The following is a 12269-nucleotide window of genomic DNA, read 5'->3' as shown; positions in this document are numbered from 1 at the left end:
AGGAAGCCCACAAAGGGGTGGGGGTTAGCGACAAAAGAAGGGTTTAGTAGCAACATTATGGACAGACTGGAAAGGGATGGGGGTAACGCAGAAAGGGTACAACCCACTGGGGCTTTATGAAATGGTTTTGAGTGGAGGGAAGCAAGCAATGGTGGGTACAAGCCTAAGACGTTTGCTGCTAGAAGAAGGTATGGACTGGGAAGTGAGGTGGTGTGTGTGGGAGACTGGTGCTTCCAGCAGAACAGGGAAGAGCACCTCTTCTGCACAGCAGATCCTGACAGATGAGCTCTCCTTACATAGAGGGCTCAAAAGGAGAGCTGCTTGGCTCACCAAAGGAACTCCCTGCTGTGCTCCATGGGGCAACAAACTGAAGTCCTCTACCTATGCATGCTACTGCTTGACGTGCTTCTATGTTGAGTTTGATGGAGTTGGACCCGAGTTTCCATCGGTACACAGGGGTATCCTCCTGTTTGCAAATAGCATGGCTCCTAAAAAGAGGTTATTAGCTTCTGATCACTCTTGCCTGGGAGGTTTATATTTGCAGGCCCACTTGCTCACCTTACTTCTGAAAGCAGTATGAGACTTCACTTTTTAAAAGCTGCTGCTACCAAGCCCTCCCAATCTTTTTGCACAGTACAGAACCTTGGGATGTTTACAGTGGAAGATGACCCCTACGTTATTAGACTATGCACTATTAAGGCTGGGTGTCAGGGCAAAAAATATTTATTTAAAAAAGGGGGGAAATTGCAAACAGATTAGGTTCCCCACATTAGAATAGCAATTAAGAATAGTCTAAAATAGCAAACAGTTACAAAGGGCCCTGTGTAATGAAATTAAGAGTCTTGCTTAGTTTGCAGCAGACCAGGATGAAAATGGTCCCTACCCAAATAAGTGACCAATTGTGCAATCAAAATTATGGCTACAAATAGTCAAACTCTGATTGAATCTGTGGGCAGATTGCTGCACCCATATGCAGCCCCATTGACTTCTGGATTGGGACTGTATCTCTTAGAAAAGGGGTAGTGTTCTGAGGACATTATAAAGGGAAAATATCTTTTCATGGACTATTTCCATCCCAGCTGCTCCAAGCATTTAATCTGCAAACCACTGGGAGTGGAGGGGTCTATGGATGGTAATGAGACCACTGTTATAGCACCTTTCATCCAAAAGCACTTCACACAGCCTCTGATTAAGGATTAAAATGCAGCCTCCTCTTGGGTAGAGGTAGCAGACAGCACTGTGGACCACCCCCGCCCCTGGAACTTTTATTCTTACCAAACGTACCATGCGAGGCTGATAGGCCCTTGAATATTTTTAGGAACTCTGATAGGAAAGAGACGATTTAAGGTCTGTGCTGCCTAATGGAAAGAGAAAGGCTGAGCTGATGCTGTTAGGACTCAAACCTGTTAGTACAGAGTCTATTCTGTAGACTGATGGCGGTCTACATTACTTGCAACCAGCAAAGGAAAATCACAGCCTGATGCAAATGGGTGATTAGTACATGAGAATTAAAAGCCCTTGTACTTTCTCAATATAACTGCATATCTTACTCTTATTTAAAAGGTTTAGATACAAAGTTTAGTAGATGGTAAAGTTAATGGGAAAATAATTAAAATGATTAAAAGGGGACCAAACCGAAATCTCTCAATGCTGGGAAGCATTCAGATTTGGAGTCAGTCAATTTGTGGATGGGAGTGATGCTTAGAGCTTGCATAAGAAGGATGATTAGTGGACAGGTCAGACCTGGGTTCAGTTCCTGGCTTACATTTTCTGTGCTGCTTTGGGAAAGTCACTTAAGAAACAGAAGGGCACAGTAGATTATCTGTAAAATGGGGTTAACATTTCCTTCCTTTAGAGGGCATTGGGAGGATAAGAGCAATTAGGCTTTGTATACACTAGCACTTTTGTTGGTCGGGGCGTGGGGAAACAAACACACACACCCCTGACTGACAAAAGAGTGGTTGTGGGCAGTTGGTGGGAGACGCTCTCCCGCTGGCATAAAGCAGCTTCATGGGAAACCTTACAGCGCAGCTCCTGTAAACATAGCCTTAGTGCTCAAATATCAGAGTGATGAGGGCCATAAGTAACTAAGTCACTGTGGAACAGAACCAAGAATTCCCGAGTCCCAGGCCTCTGCTCAGGGACTCTTGGAGCCAGTTATCATTCAGGTAGCGTCTGTAGCTTTGGGAACATGCTTCTCAACATGACACATCTCTGGTAATGAAAGGAAAAGCACCAGCTGCCATTACCAATATTCTTTATTTTGCAGAGGAAAAAAAAAAATCAAACATTTTCCTTGATTGGTACAAAAATGAAAAGGAGAAAAAAATGCAGTGAGATTTTTTTGATCTCACTGCAGACATTTCAGCAGGAAATCTGCTCTCCAGAAAGCACAGTCCTGCAGTTCAGACAACCCCCAAAATCACACACATTCACCCTCTTACTCCCTCCCTCCCACCCCTTCCCGCTTCATAAAAATTCAAGAGTTTGACACAAACAAGCTTTGGTTGCTAGCAGTAAACATGGAGTTACATTCTTCCGTCTGACAGTAGACAATCTTGTGGCCACTTGACTCCAAATTTTTGCACCAGGGGAGAATCATCCCCCCAAGGATATTTTATCCCCCTAACATTCAAATGCTCCTATATTTTTGGATAGGACTGATACTTAGAGCTTGCGTAAGAAGGATGATTAGTGGACAGGGCAGACTTGGGTTCAGTTCCTAACTCAAAGAGAACCTGGCATAGTCTGCCTGCTTCCCATAATGCATAGAGTCCATTGCCTGCACACCACGCACAAGCATGATGACAGTAGGTCTCTTGCAGCAATTTATCTGCAAGATCATCATCAAGGAATGGAAAAAGCCACAACAAATATCTTCAGTCTGCAGATGGAGGTACATACAGTATTGTAATGTACGTGGCAAAGGATACTGCAAACCACAGAAAAAAGGAGAAAATGCAATTGAATATTGTAAAATTTCATCTTCTCTAGCGTGGCTTCTCCTTACAAATCAATCACTGTTTTCTTGGGAGGCAATTTGCTCTATTGACAGCAGAAAACCTGAGGGCTTTATGATTCACTTTCTCACCAGAGCCCAGGATGGGGCTGGTTATCTAAGTCACCTCCCTGCACAGGTAGAGCATATAGAGAGGATCCCATCTCCCTGGTCCAAAAACCCATCAGATGCTTTGGCTATTTTTTTTTTAAGTTTGTAAACAATAATCAAGGAGAATATTGAAAGAAAGTGGAGAGATTTACATAGATATTTACACATACTAGACACCTAGCAAATCACCAAACTGATTACTTGGAAAAAGTTCTACACAATTCAAAGACAGATACAAAACTAGAAGGGGCAGCATTTACCCATTGGCACACCTAAGGTGCCAAAGGATGGTCAACAGTTCCCTCTGTGGGTCGCATAGGGGTACTGGAACCCAGGGTTAGAGGCACACAACCCAATGCATTCTATTGCATTTACCCCGTTCAGACAGACAGAGAAGTTATCCTGAGGTAGATTTGTATAATCCCATAGCTGTTTAAAAACCAAACTTCCTTTCCCCCCCCCTCAAAAGGGCCACCACCACTTCACCACACTCACTACTGCAGCAGGGCAGAAAGCCAGCATGAGAGCTTCTCTCCACCCACCAAGCCTAGCTACAGGCAACATCGGAGACTGTGGCATCGCATCTAGGTGGTTCTCATGTGTACCAGGGTTATAAGTGTGTGTGTGTGTGTGTGTGTGTGTTAAGGAGCCTTGCGAGGCTAATTGTTCATTACCACAATAAATATCTGATTTGTTAAAGGCAGGCAAGTACATTTTCTGACCAGGCTAGTCACTTTTCACGATGATTTAGCAGGGCAGCCTGTTACAAACACAATGCTTCTTAGCCCCCCCTTTTCATTCCCCTGATTCATCTCCCATAGAAGGGAAGTTTTGCCATCAACTTAAATGGGAGCTGAATCAGTCTCTTGGATAGTAGCCTCCAGAGTTCTAAGAGGTGAAACATTTCACTCCAACTGTTTTAAGCACTCCTGTTTTCCAAATTCATATCCCAGCAGCAGAGAGAAGCCTCGGAGGGGGGAAAATCTTAAACAGTGCCTCTGATTCCCCCTAATCTCCCCCTGGTGCCTGTTTGGAAGATTAGAGATCTCTCTTTCTTGACGTTTCCTGCCCTGATCTAAATCTATTCTATTACTACCTAAAACTTATAGTGGGAACTGCACACACATTCTGAAACATACCACTGCGTCAGCCTTATCCTGTACCTGGGAGGGGCGGTACGGCCAGGCCCGGTGGCTGCAGAGCACACAGGAGTGTCACAGCTTCTGGCTTGAGGACAGGACTCCATAGTCCCACCCAGCAATTATTGGCTAGCATTTGAGAAAAACGGAGAGGGGAGAAGCGGGGGAGGGGGGCAGGGAAGAGAAAGGGGGAGCAATTGTACCTGAATCTGCTACAAATTTGGATGATCGAGCTGGCTTTGGGAACTCTTGCGGCACACATTACAGGCACAGCTCCAGTTACATCCCCCAAGGAGGTGCTGGAGTCAAAGCACATTAGCACTAGATAGAGATAGTTGGACCAGAAAGGCCTCCTCTTGTGGAGAGTTAGCATTCTAACATTTATTCTGGTTACACTGCAGGTTTCCTAGAAATGCAAACACTCCAGGTGGGGATAAGGAGACGAGAACCTCACAGCCAACATTTCACAGCCATGCAGAGAAAAAGGAGTTTTTAAAGAAGGTATTTATGTTATAGCCCGTTTAGGACCTTAATATATGCACTGAAAGGCTCTTGCTCTCTCAAAGAGAATAACCAGGTGCAAGGGCAGCAGGCTTCCTTATGCCTCCAATCCAAATTAATGCCCCCCCCCGTGCTTGAGTGACATCCAATCAGTCATTGCCTCCCCCATTTCTGATCTGAAGTCTGGCACTGAGCTAGGTAACTGGGGATCTATACCACACCAGTGTCTACAGCAGGAGGAAGTCACCAGCAAAGAGACTGGGGAGGCAGAACAATGAGTGATGGTAGTCATTAAAAATTGGATTGTGGCAAAAACTAGGGAGACAGGAACGATTCCAGTCAGTGAGTGGAATTGAGAATGGACAGGAGTGGGGAGAGGAGATGGGAACATGGCCAGGCTGGGAGGGAATTTGGAGTCCAAAATACAGATACAGGCGGCCGTACCCTCCTCTGCAACATTGACTGACTTCTCTTTAACCACCCGCAGACACAAAGTCCCAAATGCCATGTAAATACAGTGAGAGGGAGAAGAGAATCCATTAAAAATACAGTTTTAAAAATAATCAGTCCACCTGACGAACATCCAGTGAGGTAGACCTACAGTTTAAAATACAAACTTTGTTCTGTCTTTGTGCTGTTAAAAAAACAAACAAACAAAGAAAACAAAATTCCACTCCGTCCAGCACTGGAGCTGCAGAGGCTATTCATCCCTGAGATTGCTCAAATACCTGAGAATAAGTTGCAGTAGTTATGTCCTCTCTCTCTCTCTCTCTCTCTTTAAGATTAAAATATACAAAAATACAAAAAAACAGAATATTTATATTTTAAAAAAACAAACGACAAACAAACCCAAAGATACGTCATACGCGCACGTCCTAGTGCAGGTTTCACACCACGTCAGCTTCAGCATGGATGGGGTGGGGGGTGGAGGGAGGGGCCTTGCATTGCAAGGGCAGCTGTCCGCAGGAACAAATAAATAAAGGCAGAATAGAGGGGTTGGGGAAGACAAAGTGGGGAGAGAAGGCAGCAGCTTCTAACTGACAGAAAGCACCCTGTTCCTACAGGAAAGGAAAGGACCAAGCCTGCAGCCCTTATGCTCAAACAAGGGCATTACAGATTCCTATGGACTGGAGGATTAGGCCCTAATAAACAGACGAACAGAAGCAAATTGTATACAATATAGGTATGAGCCAAAGTCCATTGAAGTCCATGGGAAGACTCCCACTGATTTCATTGTGCTCTAGATCAGCCCCTATAGGCACATGGCTACATGAAATATATTCCACTGTAGGTGCTCTCAACTGTGACAGCTTTAAAAGCAGCGGGGGGTGGAAATATGGCTTCTTCCTCTGTCAGACCCTGCACTGCAGCCCCTGGGCAATGAGGACCCACCATGATCTATACCAAGACACATGCTTCCATTCCAGAGGCAACGCCACTGCTCGTGTGCCAGCATGCATGCTGACAGCGAGTGGCAGACCAGGACAGCGGATTCTGGCAGGGCTGGAAGAACTCCTCCCCCAAATTTTGTGTCTACCCCATTTGTTACAGTTTTGATGTCGCCATGGTTTCCTTCCAACTAGGCCATGTGTTGCTTTGATCTGTCTCTTGCTAATATAGCTAGACATTTTTAAAAAAGTCAGCATTACATTACAATGGCCTTCTATTAAAGAAACCTCAAGTCTAGTTAAATGCTAGGAGCCAAGGTCTGAGTCCACTGAAATCATTTTAGCAGGCCCAGGATTTGGCCTCTAGAAAAATCTTTTCATGCTAATTTTGGGGCATAGAAAGCCCAGCTTCTACCATTAACTCCTTCCCCTCCCCCACAAACTGGGAAAGGAGAGAGATATGAACTCTGGATGGCTCTGAAACTAAGGGCCTTCAGAGAGGAGCAGGTCCCAGCAATGCTACAAAACCCTCAGTCCAGTATGGAAAGCCTTATATAAATAAAGAGGTTCTTCCCAATTATTTCAGGGGCAGCTAACACTTAATTCAAGAGAGGCATGCTGTTCCACCATTCCCCTGCAGGGAGTGTGCTGCTCCACTATTCCCCTGCAGGTCTCAAAAATGCGAGGGCAAGCAGCAATCCTGGGCGACATCCATTTGGCTCGTCTGTGTCTAGCGAGAACAAATTTGCTCACAAGTTTCTAGATTGCCGTTGACAACCGGTCTCTATTCTCCTGCTAGGATGGAGACACCTGTCCTGCTCCACCCAAAATGACCCAGGGGTTCACAAACACTATTGGGAAGGTTGGTTTAAAAAAAAAAAAAAAAAAACAACACAACACAAAAATCACCAAACACAGGGAAAGAAACTAGAGCGGCACATGGCTTTCGGTTGGAGGAAGTGGTTAGGTACAGGGTTATGGGGCTGCTCTCTCTCCCGCTTTTGGAGCTGAGCATCTGGACAGAGGGGTAACCGGCTTCTTCTCACTCAAAGTGTGTGTGGCGGATGAGATCTGTGCTGGGATTTTGTAACCCACATACAACCATCTCAGTCCCTCTGTCCAGATACCAGTGCCATCGCCTGGCAGGTTATATCCTACAGTTTGAGCTGCCACCCTCCCACCCATCCCTGCTTTACACCAACCCCCCTACATCATGACGGCAGAGAATGCTCGCTGCTCCCCCTTTGCTGACCAATTCCTTGCTGAAGCCTTTTGATCCTGATGGAAATCTCCCCCCTCCCACCCCCCAATCTCCCACCATCATTCTCTGGTTTCAGGAAGAAGGGACGAGCTGTGCATTTCTTCTTCCTCCCGGAAGTAGGCGGGCTTTCCCTGAGAGCTGGGCGATTGCTGTGTTTTGATGGGACAGTTGGCAACCATGTGGGTGATACTCTGGCAGAAGTGGCATTTCTTTGGCTGCGGCGGCAGCTTGCATTCTTTGGCATGATGGTCCAGCCCACCACAGTTGTAGCATCTAGGAAGAGGAAGGGGAGAGATGGAGATCCAGGGAAAGAAATCAGTGCGTTAGAATATGGTCATTCCAACCGCCAGGGCTGCTTAAAGTTGTCTCACCTTATTACACCCTGAGCATGAGCTGCAGAACATGGGACCCATGGGTGGGGAGAACCAGCTGTTTCCCAGCCCTGATTGGTGTCCCCATTACTGCAGTAATGAATCTATGGAGACACTGTGGTCATCAGACTGGGACAGAACTCACATCCTCCTGCTCCAAAAGTGGAGGAAAATCTCTATAGAGCCTGTAAGAGACAGCTGACTAGTTCGGATTCCATCCAGGAGAGTTACTCCTGGGGGGGATTCCAAGTGACTACCCGCCTGCAGAAAATGGCTAAGTCATGGGGGAGGATTGCCCCCCCCAACAGAGGTGGGGCATGGGGGCACATGCGGTTATGTGCTGCTAGCCCCCCTATTTCTGCAAGCACTCGCTCCACTGACTCTGAAGCTGAACACCGCCTCCAGTTGTGCTCCCCTTCTGTGTGCTGGGAGCCTTCCTGTTTTCTGTGTAAGGGTGGGTGGGGGAAATGAGGAAGGGGCGGTGGGGAAGGAAGTGGGGAATATAGGAGTGAGGGGACAGGGATGGAGAAGAAAAAAAAAAAAGAGGATAGGAGAATCGCGGGGGAAAGTGGGAGCCTGGCATGCAGCATCCCCTCGGCAACAGCTGGGGCTCTCCTGTTAAACAGGGCCATCGAACCCTCACCCTGACAAGCCCTACCCTCCTCCAATGAGCCCCCCACCCCATCCCACTGATCCCCAAGCAGCTGCACCTTGACCCCCACCCCATCAACCCCACTACCCCAGAACCCAGAGCCCCCCGCACCCAGACCCCCCCCGCTGAGCTTCAACCATCTTCACCTGGATCCTTGCAGAGTCCTTGCCCCCTGCCCCCCCCATGAGCCCGTGATTTAAATCTCCCACTGAGCCACCCGCACCTTGATTGCCCCACACAGAAACCTCTCACCCCGCACCTGGATTCCCCCACACTAAGCCCCTCCACACTTGAATCCTGCTGGGTCAAGCCTGGCCACCCACACCTACTGCACCTGGCGCAGAGGGCAGGGCCCCGGAGTGTTTCTGGGCCAGGCCCAGCCCTTGCACTGTGTCAGGGTCAGGTGCAGCCTCACAGCCGAGTCCCTGTACTGGGGGAGGTGTGGACTTCAGGGTGATCTCCCACCTGAATGCAGCCAGTGGCCTGTGCTCCCCACTGCCAGACTGGAGCCACATTTATTTACTGACAAAGTTTGCAGAATTTTAAAATGTGCGCTTAATTTTGTGGCACAGAATTTTGAATTTTTTGGTGCAGAATTCCCTCAGGAGTAGAGCGTGCACTGGAGACATGGACAGTACATCATGTCTAGCTTCCCTTTTAGTTAGGCTTGGAAGTATTAGATGATAAGTAAACATCGATTTCTCTGCAGACACACACACACACACGGATGAAAAACATATTTCCACTCGTAATCAAAATGCACAGATAGGTAAAAAGAAAAATTCTGCTTGAGAACCTACGAGGTTGATTTAAAGATATTTACATTGTATATTTTGACATGTGATGTTGACAGTTTGTGTTTAAACTGTTATAAGGCTTTAACTTTTTGAATCTTGAGGTTTACGGTCATTAAATCATTGTCTGACCCCACTCCTCAATTTTGCACAACTCTGGAAATTTAAAATAAATAAATGCTTAAAAGTAAACATGGATATTGTCCACTGAAATCATAAAAAAAAGATACAAATCAAATTCTGCCAAGCCTGCTTGCAGTGTATTTTTCTGGCTTTTGTCCACATTTCCATTTTAAGTCCTGCATCTCTATGATCAAATTATCAAAGCCAAGAGGAAAACAAAAACAAAACAAAACATGCCTTTTGGATTTATTTTGTATGCCCCAAATGGATTTAAATCCTCTTGCAGAAGCCACTCATCAGAAATGGATGGCTGCAAACAGGCTGTGCTTTTCACAGCCTGTGAAATATACTTCAAAGTACCACCAGGGGGCAACACTTGCACGTAGCCATGCTGCTGCTAGCCTAGGATGTAAGGCAAGTCGCTGGAAATTAAATATCTGAGGAACCGCCTTGCAAACTCAGGGTGGGACGGGAAGGCTACGTGGTGCTAACAAGAGCCTCGCCTCTGGGCTGCAAAGCTGCTGTGGAGATTTTGCTCGGCTGTCTGGCCATTTCCTGAGCAGTCACTGCTCTCACAACGCTGAGCTTTTATTAGAGAAAATTACCCCTTCCCTCCCCCAGTTTGCTATGTGGCTACACCTCCATCCTGAACACACACAAACAGAAAGGGAGCATTGGTCCATGCCATTCAGCCCTGGGTATTTTTGACCTCTGGCCTTTCACTTCTGGTTTTCTGCCCTTTCCCCAGAAATCTGCATCTGACACTCATTAAAAGCTGAAGGAAGCATCTTTCAAGGGAAGGGCCACTGCCCCTCCTACCCCCAGGAGCCCTGTGGCAAGAACTCTCCTGTTTCCAGTGGCTCTGTGATATTCAGCCTCATGCCTTCCCAGCTGTGTCCCAAAGGCACAGCAGCCAGATGGGGTCTCCCCAGCCCAGCTCCTTTTTATCAGCCCCTTAATAACAGTAATGTCCAGCTCCACTAACAGTTCTGTATCTGTCCTGCAGAGCTCCCCTGCAGGGTCACAGCAGACACTCATATGAGGTGTCTGTCCATTAGGGCCTTGTGTAGAAGCTACACTGATGGTCTTCTCTGGTTGCTACCAGTATAGAACTGGGCTTACCTTGGTGACCCCCTCAGAAGCAGAGTGGCAACTACCTGCCCTTTTCCGACGGGGAAATTTCCTTGCAGAAGTGGATGTCTTTGGGTCTTGGATAAACGCCAGAATCTGGCCCAGGCCCCAAAGGAGGCAGAAGATTCTGGGGCATGTTTGGAAATGAAGAGGTACCAAGTGACCGGATACAGAACAAATGTTTCAGAGGAAGGAACGATACAAACAAAGGAGTGGGTGGACTGCAGATGGGTGGGAGGGATGTTACCACATCAGAACATAGTCCCCAAACCAGTCTTGACTATGTGTCTCCTCCCACCCTGCCCTCTGCCAGGAAGCTCTCTCCCATATGGCTCAGGTCAGGTGCTAGACTGATCACAAAGCTCTTAGAGATCAGGTGCTGCTGTCCGATTACTGTGCATTCCTTGCCCCATTGCCCTTACCTGTCTCCTTTTGATCTGCGTTTCTGGAGGTTCTTCCCCTTTGGTCTCCTCTCACTCCCAATGCAGAACATGCCCCCGGGGCCAGTCACTCGGATGGACTCCAAGCCTTTGGACGACTTCTTGAAGGTGAACTCGACTGCCTCGCCTTCTTTCAGGCTGCGGAATCCCTCCATGTGGAGCTTGCTCTAGGAGGCCAGAGAAGGGAAAAAGGATTAGGCATGGCAAGAAGACCCAGTTTCCTGTGGCATGTGAGAAAAGAACCACATTCACCAGGTTGCAGTCTCATTGGAACAAGGGCGTTCTCCTCTTTCCACCGCAGAGCTTGACAAAGGATGGACAGACACAGGGATGCCAGAGTGCTTACTTCCCCAGAGACACTTCTGGAAGATATGTTGACCTGAAATGCTTGCTTCATAGACCAGTGGCTTTCAACCTTTCCAGACTACTGTACCCTTTCAGGATCTGATTTGTCTTGCGTACCCCGAGTGTCATCGCACGTAAAAACTACTAGCTTACAAAATCAAACATAAAAATTAAAAAAAAAAGTGTCACAGCACACTATTACTGAAAAAATCACTGACTCATTACCACCATATAATCATAAAATAAATCGATTAGAATATAAAATATTGTACTTACATTTCAGTGTATAGTATATAGAGTGCTATAAATAATTCATTGTATGAAATTTTAGTTTGTACTGACTTTGCTCGTGTTTTTTTATGTAGCCTGTTGTAAAACTAGGCAAATATCTAGATGAGTTGATGTACCCCCTGGTTAAGAATGAGGGCCGTCAAGCGATTAAAAATATCTTCATTGTGAAAGTTGAACTTACAAATGTAGAATTATAGAAGAAAGGCTCGGGGCTTTGGCCAGCCGTTGGGGCTCCTCCAGATGGGGTGGGGAGGGAGCGCTCTGGGCTGCGGCTGGCCCGGGGCTCCTCTAGCTGAGGGGAAGGGGGGGCAATCTGGGATGCAGCTGGCCCGGCCATGGGCAGAAGGGGCAGAGCTGGGGGCTAGTCTCCCCAAAGTGGGGCTCCACCCACTGCCCACACGTCCCTTGATGCTTCAACCACCATTCCAGAGGACGTGTCCATGCTGATGACGGGTTCTGCTTGATAACGATACAAACCAGTGTGGACCAGCGCATGTTCATTTTCATCATCTGATTTATTCATCATTTCCTCAGATGCCACCAGCAGAAGGTTGATTTTATTTTTTGGTGGTTTGGGTTCTGTAGTTTCAACATCAGAGTGTTGCTCTTTTAAGACTTCTGAAAGCATGCTCCACGCCTCATCCCTCAGATTTTGGAAGGCACTTCAGATTCTTAAGTCTTGGATTGAGTGCTGTAGCTATCTTTAGAAATTTCACATTGGTAT

General features: G+C 47.0%; 1 protein-coding gene across 2 annotated transcripts in view; it reads right to left on the bottom strand.

The window, feature by feature from the left end:
• Positions 1-2240: 2240 nt before the first annotated feature.
• Positions 2241-12269, bottom strand: part of LIN28A (lin-28 homolog A) — a 37644-nt gene continuing 27615 nt past the window's right edge. Inside the window, exons 4-5 of one of the 2 annotated variants that reach the window (XM_038377262.2) lie at positions 10892-11076; positions 2241-7671 (exon numbers count right to left, since the gene is read on the bottom strand). In XM_038377262.2, coding sequence (XP_038233190.1) covers positions 7458-7671; positions 10892-11076 — 399 coding nt within the window. In that variant the 3' untranslated portion in view covers positions 2241-7457. The remainder of the gene's footprint in view (positions 7672-10891; positions 11077-12269) is intronic. The other variant, XM_043506084.1, reaches the window with a different exon arrangement.

This window comes from Dermochelys coriacea, chromosome 19 (genome assembly GCF_009764565.3).
Source record: "Dermochelys coriacea isolate rDerCor1 chromosome 19, rDerCor1.pri.v4, whole genome shotgun sequence".
NCBI classification, from domain to species: domain Eukaryota; kingdom Metazoa; phylum Chordata; order Testudines; family Dermochelyidae; genus Dermochelys; species Dermochelys coriacea.
Note: the sequence above shows the minus strand (reverse complement) of the source record. Positions and strands in the feature narration are given on the sequence as shown.